At 41.3% G+C, this 11,382-nt stretch overlaps 1 protein-coding gene across 4 annotated transcripts; it reads left to right on the top strand.

Annotated features, from left to right (window-relative positions):
• Positions 1 to 2,418: 2,418 nt before the first annotated feature.
• On the top strand, positions 2,419 to 10,402 carry LOC135250271 (ras-related protein Rab-24-like). 4 transcript variants are annotated; one of them, XM_064326393.1, is made up of 10 exons: positions 2,419 to 2,650; positions 3,869 to 4,148; positions 4,495 to 4,563; positions 5,042 to 5,120; positions 7,230 to 7,297; positions 7,727 to 7,826; positions 8,059 to 8,109; positions 8,386 to 8,448; positions 9,017 to 9,037; positions 9,472 to 10,402. In XM_064326393.1, the coding sequence occupies exons 2-10, from the start codon at positions 4,032 to 4,034 to the stop codon at positions 9,519 to 9,521; spliced, it is 618 nt and encodes a 205-aa protein (XP_064182463.1). In that variant the 5' UTR covers positions 2,419 to 2,650; positions 3,869 to 4,031; the 3' UTR covers positions 9,522 to 10,402. The 4 variants fall into 4 exon arrangements, with proteins under 4 accessions (XP_064182463.1, XP_064182462.1, XP_064182464.1 ...); XM_064326392.1 differs by having other exon boundaries at positions 2,420 to 2,650; positions 4,008 to 4,148; XM_064326394.1 differs by lacking the exon at positions 9,017 to 9,037 and having other exon boundaries at positions 2,423 to 2,650; positions 4,008 to 4,148.
• Positions 10,403 to 11,382: the final 980 nt, after the last annotated feature.

Here is an 11,382-nt window from a genome sequence, read left to right as displayed (position 1 = left end):
ATGCACGAAAGTCCATAACGTCGGAAATCACACTATCCCTACGTAACTCGCCATCTATACCGAACAGCCAGGGCAACATGCGATCATATAGAAGAATACATTATTATTTCCACTGAAATTGTCTATAATATATTTAACGATGGCTAGGTAGCAAAACAACACTTACCAATTTAGCGACTGTTTAGCCAATAATTGTAGGCAACGATCTGCAAACTGTAGCTATCAGATAACGCAAGAAAACACATTCACAATTTAAACTATTCACCACCCCCAGGTTAGGACGTTAGCTACAACGATGATAGATATACCAGTTTTCTTGATACAACGAGAGATCATATCTTAACCAAACTGCTAAAGTTGCCGTGGGATACACAGACTCTTGGCATAACTCCTTAATTCAGTGATGTGGTCATTTGCATAGTATTCATTCATACGCATTTTCCAAATGACCCAATACAGTTTTAAACTGAGGCCTAGCCAACAAGCAACCAACGCCGGCACTCGTCTGGGTTGCTACCAAGCTTGTTATCAGAAACATTACAGCAGCTAGCTAGCCTAGCTAACCTAGGTGGCTAGCATGTCAGCTAACTTGCCAGGATGAGTGGTCTTTCACCATCGCTAGCGATGAGCTAACGTTAGTTAAAATCACACCGTAGAGCATAACACACAACGGTCGCAACAATGGTTAGACTAGCTAGCTAACTACAAACTATGACAACGGTATGAATAGATGACATAAGCTGCTATTTTAGGAAATAGGCAAACAAGGCAGCACTTGTTTACCAATCTACTACTAGTATAATGGACAACGAAAACCGATGGCTAACGTTAGCTAGGTAAGTAGCCAGCAAATACGGTTAGCACTAGCTTAGCTTCAAATGTAGCTCACCAGCGCGAACTAGCTAGCTAAATAACAAATTGCGAAATAATATTTCACAGATTCCTAGCAAGCTTTCAGTCGGAATTAGTTTAATCACTTCAAATATGTATTTAAAGCACGTTACGTTCAAAATGATACGCAAAACACAAATGTAAATATTATTTACCTGTAGTCTGGACACTTTTCACCGGCTGTCTCTTTAACAGTACAGTACTTCCTGTGAAAATACGGACCTCCGCAGGTGGAATGTACGCATGCCTGGGTGTCCGGATATTACGAAATATAAATAAAGCGCTGTCAATCACAGTTGCGTTTGGGTATTTTTATGACACGATGAGCACTACTTATTCCAGTTTTAGTTTAAATTCTAAAGCAAAAACTTAGCGTTAATTTTTTTGTATTTTTTTAATAATGTTTCTCCCATAGGCTACCTGTCATATTTGTTTCAACAACCCAAGTTTCTGAGGTAAATTCCATATTACAAAGTCACATGTTGAGCATGTTTTGGCCATTTTAGGACCATCTATTAGCATTTTCATGTCACATTGCATGGGCTGTGGACAACACAGTGTGGGTAATCTTGTGACTGTGCTTCAATGAGGGTTTATTGGTTATATTGACTACACAATATTGGTGATGTGACTAAAATAGATTGTTTCTGTCTACAAGTCAATGGCAGAATTAGCCCTGCCTAACACTAGAATTAGCCCTGCCTAACACTGTAGTATAATGGTTATGGAACTGCTCTTGTAACACAGAGGTTGCAAGTTGAATTTCCAGGTGGAGCACTGTGGTTGTACCCTTGAGCAATGTACTCAATCTGAATTTATTCAGTGTACATCAAGTTGTAATGAATACTATACAAAATGGAAAGTTACTCTGGATAAGAGCATCTGATAAATGTCTAAAATGTAACCAAAAAGGAATGCATACTATAATGTTAAACTAGAATAGATTTAATATATAGTATGTGGCCTACAGTGAATTCATATTTCATGTAGCCGCATGCACAAAAGAAGCAAATTTCAAGTGCATTTTTACTGCAGTTCATGGTTTATGATTATTTTTAATGGTGACAACAGCTCAGCAAAACATTGATTGTAAATGGCCTTTGGCCTTCAAGACTGTTTAAAAAAAAAAAAAAAAAAAAACATGCATAAAACACAGTCATATTGTAGTCCACTATGTCTCCTGTCAGGGCAAAGAGAAACTTCACAAAAGGGCCAGTTTAACCTGGCAGACAGGCGAATAATATTAATAATCAGTGTTTAGCACGAGATGAGCATTTTCCTAAACTTGGGGATACATCAGCACGTACATTACAGCTGAGCTCTCTGTATTTAGGTTTTAATGAGCCGTAATGGGTGCACCACTGCTATAGATTATTTGTGAAAGATGTGCAGCTTGATTATGTTAATATGAATACATCTAATTCAAAATACAGATTATTGATTATATGTTATTTCGAGAAAATTAATTCAGCCAAGTCAGTTACGTTGTTCTAGGGTCGTACATCACTTCCTGTTCAACGTGTGGTCTTCTATTGGCCATCCTGGGAAGAAAAAAAAAACAGAAACCTCATGCGGTCGTCAGATTGCAAAACAAAACACACCTCAAGCTGGTTATATCAGATGCACATAATACACGACAATGCCTGCCGAGAGTGAGCTAGTCAGTGTTAGCAATATTGTGAAGTTGTCGCTTTGTAACAGCTAGATTATCAGACGAAATTGCGAATTTCACGAGCTATGGAAACTGTACAATATTGAGGTAAGCAGTGGAGCTGCGCATGCTGGACCACTGGCAAGCTGTCCAAAATGATGATTATTATAATTATTTCGGAAGACAAAACCTTTCAGACAGCCGGCCTAGCAAGCTAGCTGTGCGTATATTAGCTATGCTGACCAGAAAACGAAGTAATATGTAACGTGGGCAGCTAGTTAGTTTGCAGTATATCTCTGGCTTGTTGACTTGGGTGTGTCAGTCCCCCATCATAACTAATCAGTTAACTGGGTAGCTGCTGAGCGTGCTCGTTTTGTGTTGCCTGCTTTGTGTACGATGTTTGTAGCGATAGCAATTGCTTGTTAATTTAGCAAGCCAGCCAAATTATTTACTGATTTCAGCAAACTAGCTAAAGAGCTTGGCACAGTTCAATACATGCAAACATAGCGTGATAGTTATTGATTTAGTTAGCCACGTTAGCAAGCGAACAAATACTTAATATATGAGCAATCGAGCAAATGGATAGCTAGGCGTTACATAAATCTGAAAACGCTAATTTGGGTTGCTAACTTAAACTCGTTAACGATAGATAATATCAAACATACGTTTGGGCTTGCAAGTTATAAATTAAGTGATGGAAAAAAAATAAAGAAATACAAATGTGAACCAGAAAACGTTTTCTAGTTTTTCAAATAAAACACCCTCAACACCTTAATTTAGAATGAACAATAACACCATTGGTTGTGAAATCAATAATGTTAAAAATTAACCATGGGGGCATTTGTGGATATTTTATGGATTTGATAGTGCATGTTTGTGTTGTGGACATGACAAGGCATGTTACTGTACATTGTGTTGTAAAAGTGCTTTACCGCCTGCCTCAACTGCATAAGGAATTGAACAGCACTCCGGAGGGGAGGGCTGTGATTTTAAAATTTCCTCTTTTTGTACCTGATATTGTACTTAGACCAGGTACTATTTATCTCTTTATGTTTGGTTCCGTGCTTTTTCTTATAACAAAATATCACAGCAATATTGCAGAAATCCAATTTTCGAGGTAAGTCTGACTATAAAATACTGCAGAACATTTACATGGTAGCCTATATGTCCTCTTGATTATTTGAGCAGTTTGCATCTGCTGTGCATTCCCTTGGTTTTCAACTTGCTTATGAACTAATATATTTTTTTAAATAAGAAAAACAGTCTAACTTTTCTGTCCGATAGCACTGCAGACCCCCTCCTTCTGTTTCCACCTTTTACATCCAGAGCCCCTGCCCTCTGATCCCACCTCTCCTATGCCAAATCCCACCTCTGACTCCACCTCTCCCGTCCACGGCACTGTCCTCCCAGACTCCACCCCTCCGATGTACAGCCTTTCCCCTGACTCCGCCTCTCCTATCCACAGCCCCTCTTCTCTACAGGCCGCAATATGAGCAGCCAGCGTGTGGATGCCAAGGTAGTGCTGCTTGGTAAGGAGTATGTGGGGAAGACCAGCCTGGTGGAGAGATATGTGCACAAACGCTTCCATGGTGGGCCGTATCAGAATGTGAGTATGGCTTCTCTCAACTGACTGCATATTTGGGCTGCAGAGGTTTGTGTCGGTTGACTGAAATCTGTTACCCACTGTGAAAATTTCACCAACTTTACAGAATGTGAATACGATAATGACATCATGACAAAAGCCGAGTCAGAAGAGTTGGGGTGGCACACCACACACATTTTCAAAATGGGGTAATGAAGTAGCGCGTCATGCCCTCAGGATTCAGCATGTTCAGAGCCATACAGTGTTGGGTACCGTTTGATGCTGCCCTACTAGTCTTTTATAGGTGTAATACAGACTAGGTGGCCCGCATTGCTAAGCAGGTGTAAAATTAACTCCCTTTTTCCAACAGACAATTGGTGCAGCATTTGTTGCCAAGCCCATCCAGGTGGGAGACAAAGTACTGACCTTGGGAATCTGGGTAAGTGCTGATGGGATAACCCAGGAAAATGCCTGTAAGCCAAGAAGTGCAAGGGAGGCGGGGCCTTTTTGAGGGAGGCGCGGCCTTACATGCAAGCAGTGTGTACTTTGCATATAGGATGGACCAGTACTAGTTGTAAACTATGTTTCACAGTACGATAGAACTTTTCAGATTTTTTAAAACTCATATTGCTCCAGGGACACAGCTGTAGCTGATGCACATGTACTGCTGTGGTGGGACACAGCTGTAGCTAATTGCATACTCTCAAATCACTGCTTCAGGACATAGATGGAGTTGATGCACACTTTCATATAACTGTCACTGGTGTTTGGCGGTGCTAATCTACACATTCATATTACTGCCCTGGGATGTGCTCATATCACAGTTTTGGGACACAGCTGGAGCTGATATGCACATATTGCTGTGCCAAGATGCACAGCTGAAGCTGTGCTCTCACGCTCTTGTTTTACTGTCACAGGATACAGCTGGAGCGGAGCGCTATGAAGCCATGAGCAGGATTTACTACAGGGGAGCGTGTGCAGCCATCGTGTGCTACGGTAAACATAACCTCACCTTATGGTGACTGCATACTTTGGTGGGGTTCAGTCTAATTGTCATGGCACTCATTCATTTACTGTGAAGTAACAGATTTAAGCAAGAATTGTGTGTTATTGATTCTTACAGTGCTTATATAGTTAATAACAGTGACCACTGAATCCTGTGAGCTAGTTTTAGTGAAGGAAAAAGCATCATGATAATAAGCCTTCATTTGCTGTCACTAACAGACTAAGCAGAAGTAGTGCCCTTCTGATTATACTCCCCCAGTGGAGGAATGTGAGTGAGGTGATGTCATGACCTGTGGGAGGGGCTATTTTCATACTGGCTCAGCCCAAAGACACGCTCACCGCCCTGAATGTGTACAGACAAACAGACACTGTTGCTATTTTGGGAGCTGGAGGCGCTTCACAAAGCTGTGTGAAGAACAGAGGTACCAGCAGTCACACTGCAAGCCTGGCATTCCAGGTGAATCGCAGCGTTAAATCACGAACATAACCTAAACGTTTATTCTTTTTGATGAGCTTTTATCTCGCCTGCTGTTGATTGTGGTGGGTTCACAAGGAGACTATTTCTGGCTTCTGCAGTGAACTCCATAATGTTTGAGATAAATTAATGTTTTTTTTCTTGATTTGGCTCGGTATTTCATAATTTTAGATTTGTAATCAAACAATTCACATGTGGTTATTCACATCAGCTTTTATTTAATTGTATTTTATACAGTTTTGCTTTCACCATGTGGAAATTACAGCACTTTTTATACATGACCCCCCATTTCAAGGCACCTTGATGTTTGGGACATATTAATGCTATGTAAATGAATGTAGCCATGTTTAGCACTGTGTGGCACATGCTTTGTATACTGCTTGAAGTCTATCACCATTAGCCATGGCCAGGTGCTGAGCATCTTCTCTGGTGATGCTCTGCCAGGCCTGTACAGCAGCTATCTTCAGCTCCTGCCTGTTTCGGGGGCTAGTTGCTTTAAGTTTTCTCTTCAGCATATGAAATGCATGTTCTATTAAATTCAGATAAGTGAATGACTTGGCCAGTCAATAATTTTTCACTTTTTAGCATTGGAAAAACTCCTTTGTTGCTTTGGCAGTATGTTTGGGATAATTTTCTGGCTGTTGGATGAAGTGCCGTCCAATGAGTTTGGAGGCATTTGTTTGAACTGGAGCAGATAAGATGTTTCTGTACATTTTAGAATTCATACTACTGCTGTTATCAGCTGTTATCAGTGGTTGCATCATCAGTGAAGACAAGCAAGCCAGTACACGTGGCAGCCATCGTTCCTTTTGGCCTCCACACTTTGCTATTGTAATCAGTCTGATGCAAGGGAATCCTGGTCTCATCTGTCCACAAGATCCAGAACTCTGCAGGCTCTTTTAGATACTTCTTAGCGAACTCTAACCTGGCCATCCTGTTTTTTTTTTGCAGCTAACTGGTGGTTTGCATCTTGCAGTGTAGCCTCTTTAGTTATGTTCATGAAATCACTGTCACATCCACGCTTGCCTCTTGAAGAGTGTTTCTGATCTGTTGAACAGGTCTTTGGGGTTTTCTAGGTATAAAAAGTGATGTAATTTCTACATGGTAAGAACAAAGTGTGTAAAAATTCCCTTAAATAAAATCTGAGAAATATGCACTTTAACCACATGTGGTTAAATGGTTTGATTAGAAATCTAAAATTGTGCAGTAAAGAGCAAAATCAAGAAAGAAAAATTGTTTTCTTTGTCCCACACATTATGGAGCTGATTATCCACATGGAAAAGTTGTGTAATTCTTGATGGCCTGTTGTTAGCCTTGTCTTGCTCTGTATGCTAAAACCGCCATGGCGACTGTTTGTGAACATGTCTTTGAGGAACTCCAGCCCTGCCCACTTTGAGATTATAATATGCATGATTTGTATTTTCATACTTCAGGAAAGATGTGTTGTCATTTCTTGTTGAACGTGGATACATATGTAGATCTGAGATAGCCTTGCCAGTTCTGTTTGGATCTGTGCAAACGTACTCTGCTTAGTTCATCTGTACGTTCCGATTTTGTGTGGATGTGTGAGTTCTGTCTGTTCTGTGCGGTTCTGTAAGTTCTGCTGGGAATTTGTTCTCCCTCAGATCTGACCGACAGCAGCAGCTTTGTGCGACTGAAGTTCTGGGTCAAGGAGCTACAGAACTGTGAACAGGTGAATATACGCACACCTATCGCTGCCTTTGTAGCAGTTGCTACAAATTCTCCTGGTGCAGTAAAGTGATAATAACTTGGTGTTCATAAAAATTGGTCTGTCTTGCACAGTCATAAATACACATTTTAGGGTCTTCATTCATTTATCTATCTGTTATGGCTCAAATATTGCTCCTACACTATCTGTGTGAAATAGTCAAGCCACCAATACTAAACAGCACGTGTCTGTAGGTTTTCTTTGGACTGAGGTTAAGTCTTACACATTTTTTGAGTCTTGTTTTTATGGTTAAGCCCACCAGGCTGGTTTTCAGTGGAGTGGTTAAGTACATTTTTTGAATAATTCTCACAGCCCGTGATGTGGTAACGTTGTATTCTCACTGAGCAGTAATGTGACTGGGTGAGTGCCTGTCTTTGTCTTCTCTGGTTCCAGCAATGTAAGATTTACCTGTGTGGCACAAAGAGTGACCTCATCGAGGCCGACCGCAGCATAAGGCAGGTGGACTACCACGATGCCCAGGACTACGCGGAGGGTAATGCCACAGTTATTGCCTTGTATCAATAATGCCACTTCTCTTTGCTATTACACCACAGAACAGGAATCCAAGAGTGTGATTAAATCAAATGCACCATTGCCAGGGTGTATTAGAAGTCACTGTACAGCAATTTAAGAGAGTTCACAGCCCACATGTTTGGACTGAAATTACTTTGCCTTTGTTTATTGACAGTGGAAGTTTACAAATGTGCTTTTTGTATATTCTACAGAAGTGAAGGCGGAGATATTCGAGACCTCCAGTAAGACAGGCCGTAATGTCGGTGAGCAACCAATCACATCACTTACTATGGAAATGTTTTAGAACCTAAGAATGTGAGGGGAATGGAGAAAAGTATGTTTTTTTTCCTGCTGTGGGCCCAGAACTTGGTCTGGTTTGGAGCATAGTGGGGGTACAACAGTAAGCTGTTCCATGCATTAATAAGTCTCAATTGGTCACAAATAATGTAAATAAGTGGTTGCTGGACTCAATTTTCCACAATGCCTATTCAAACAGAGACTATGAGTTAATGGAGGGCTCTCATGTATCGGCTTTACAGATGAGCTTTTCCAGAAGGTAGCAGAGGACTTCCACAACAGCACAGCCTTCCAGGTTATGACAGGTGAGGCCACATCCCTTTCACTCCTTTATTCTCCCTCTTTTTACAGTGCTGCATAAGTTTGCACAAGGCAGAATAGCAGTGGATTTTTGCAAATACAGGTATTTGTAGTTCAGTAATAAAAAAAATGACAGTTCCTAGGTTCATTCATTTTGTGGAAAGTGTCCCAATGCAGTCACACCCTTGCCACACCTTCAGCTACTTACAGAATTGGTCCCAGCTCCAGTGTACTTTGCTCTGCCTGTGGTATGTGCCAGTAAAGGACTAATTCATTTATACATGCTTTTTTAGATTTTCACCATTGCATAACAACTACATTTTGACTTCCAACTGCACCTGGTCTACCATGTATAAGTATCTGGGCAGGGGGGTCATGTGCCTGAAGCTCTTGTTGTTTTTTCCAAAGTGTGAATGCTGTCTCTTGGTGAATGCAGATTGGATTTCCCAGTGTGAACTGGGATTAATACATACATCCATCAGTCTAAAACTGGGCCTTTGTTTTGTGTAATATTTAAAACATGGGAGTGTAATTTTAGCTTTAATCATATTCTGTATGGACCACACCTTTCAGGAACCACAATCCTTTTACACAGTGAGTAATTCCTGTTAATGATTGGATATTAAACATGCATGCTTATTAATCATGCAACAAAAAAAAAAAATCAAAAACAGGTTAAGGGTGTTCTCTGACTTTCTCTAAATCATTAACCACCACTAGTCAGAGTCTGACTATGGTCTGGTCTGATTGGTTGGGGTTGATTGGTACGTGTGACTGATTGGTACATACGGTTGGTCAGTCAGGTCTTATTTGAGTGTTGATTAAAGCATGGGGCTGACTGATTGGGTATGATATGTATGTGGGACTGATTGGCTGGATCGGACTGGTATGTGGGGCTGATTGGCTGGATCGGGCTAATACGTGGGGCCAATTGGCTGGATGTGACTGATAAGTGGGGTTGATTGGCTGGATGTGACTTGTAAGTGGGGCTGATTGGTCAGGCCTGATTTGCACTTTCTGCATTGCAGAGGAGAGGGAGATGGACCAGCGTCAGCGGAAAAGCTGCTGCCACCACTGAGAATAACTGAGACTACCGGGACCCTGAGCACCCCACATGAGAGAGGGACCCCCACATCCTGCGTCCATTCCCCCACCGAGTGACTGAGCTCGGCCCCATTTCCCACCGCCGCCCGAAGCAGAACCTCAGTAACCAGTCTGCCAGCCTTCACGGCCGGCCCATGTACCGACAGGAACTGAACCGCGCCTCCTCTTGGGGAAACCGCCGTCTGAACGCGGCCTTCATGCGCTTGGCTTGCGGTCACTCTTCTGTTCACTATGACCCTTATAAACTCAGCTCAGTGTGGTTTACGGTCAGACATTGGTTTAATGTTACCCTTATACACCCAGTGCACTGTGATTTCCGATCAGACATGTTCAATGCTATCCTCGTACGCTCAGATCATTGTGGTTTATGGTTTGACATTGGTTTAGTATTAACCTTATACACTACAGTCACAACGGTTTGCTGCTCATTTTGTCACAGGTTTTACAGTCTTCTAATTTGTGGTATGTCCTCTCAAATGAACATTACCAGCGTTTCTACGCACTCGCTCTGAGAAAAAACAGAACAGGTTCTGCGATTTACACCCAGTTCTCTTTATCTAAACTAATTTAACAAGTGTACAAGAAATCTACCTGCTGTAGGCATCATGTGGTATTTAAGATCTCAGTGGAATGCTTAATGTTTAAAGAAACGGAGGTGAATGCTCTGAGACGGTTTCATTTAGAATTCTGCATATCATATAATTTTAAATTATTTTTGTTTACTTGTGAAACAGCTGTCGGTTTTATAACCTAAACTGAAATGTACTGAATGGGTTGCAAGTGTATTCAGAAAGACACTGTCAGCCATAGTGAATTAAACATACAGTAAAACTCAAATACAAGCTTTGAAGCTCACTTGAACGCGAGTGTTAATGTCTAAATCTCCCTGTCATACTGTGTTGTATCTACTGATGGCAGATCTAGTGAGAATCATTCCAACTGGATTTGCACAATTTATAAGTTTTGTTGGATCAACACCGAAGATACTGTTCATTCTGTATGGAACACAGGCCAACCCTGGTCTATCTGGATACTGTAGGAAAAGAAAACGGTACACCCGATTTAGTCTACTCTGAGTCTGAACTCGTGAAGGGACAATGCTAGAGCTTGGGGTCACAAAAGCCACATTAACAGGGTTCATTAAATATACAAAATGGTGCATGCTCACAAACAGAAACAAAGAGCTTTGGGAGAATGCCCTTGGGCACAGTGTTGTGCTGTGCCAACTCAGCTGTCGTGTGGATTCCAGAGGGGTGATGCACAATTGGCCGTGGTATTGAATAAGATCGCTTCCTAAACCTGCTAAGCCTTGGAACCTAAAAATGAATGTATTTTCTGTTGACCAATTCACTGTAAGATCTAGACTGTGCTATAATATACAGTAAAAATACATAGGTCAGCATAGCAGCACACATGGTCACTTGAATTGTTCAGGTTGATTTGTGGAGGTGGTTGCCAGGGTAACTACCTCTGCTCTGTGCTCACTACTGCCCTCCTCTGTCCAATCAGCTGCCTGCAATGCACCTGTGATGTCACAGCTGACTGGGAGTTGATGGTATATTTGCAAAGCACATTTTCTTACATGGAGGAAAAACAAATTCGTTTGGGCTGTCTCATTATTATCAGTGTCCTCTGAACTGAATCCAGCACTAGAGGCATTTAAAATATATTCTGAAGACTAAGGACTAAAGACTTGCACTCTTCCTAGATTTATTCTGTTGTATGAAATTGGGCCATAGAGATGGAACAGGTATTTTAACAGTCCTGGGTGAAATATATCTTTAAAATACCATTAAAACGCATTTAAAAATACTTGTGCCAATACCTTACAATTA

The sequence above is a fragment of the Anguilla rostrata genome, chromosome 3 (assembly GCF_018555375.3).
Source record: "Anguilla rostrata isolate EN2019 chromosome 3, ASM1855537v3, whole genome shotgun sequence".
Classification (NCBI taxonomy): Eukaryota; Metazoa; Chordata; class Actinopteri; order Anguilliformes; family Anguillidae; genus Anguilla; species Anguilla rostrata.
The sequence above is the reverse complement of the archived record's forward strand: the minus strand, read 5'-3'. Positions and strand labels throughout refer to the sequence as shown.

What these genes read in the sequence shown, in the direction of transcription:
- LOC135250271 (XM_064326393.1), top strand. Translation starts at nt 4,032, where the DNA reads ATGAGCAGCCAGCGTGTGGATGCCAAGGTAGTGCTGCTTGGTAAGGAG. An exon ending in ATGGTGGGCCGTATCAGAAT is followed by an intron (nt 4,149 to 4,494) that starts GTGAGTATGGCT and finishes TTTTTCCAACAG; the next exon opens with ACAATTGGTGCAGCATTTGT. An exon ending in TACTGACCTTGGGAATCTGG is followed by an intron (nt 4,564 to 5,041) that starts GTAAGTGCTGAT and finishes TTACTGTCACAG; the next exon opens with GATACAGCTGGAGCGGAGCG.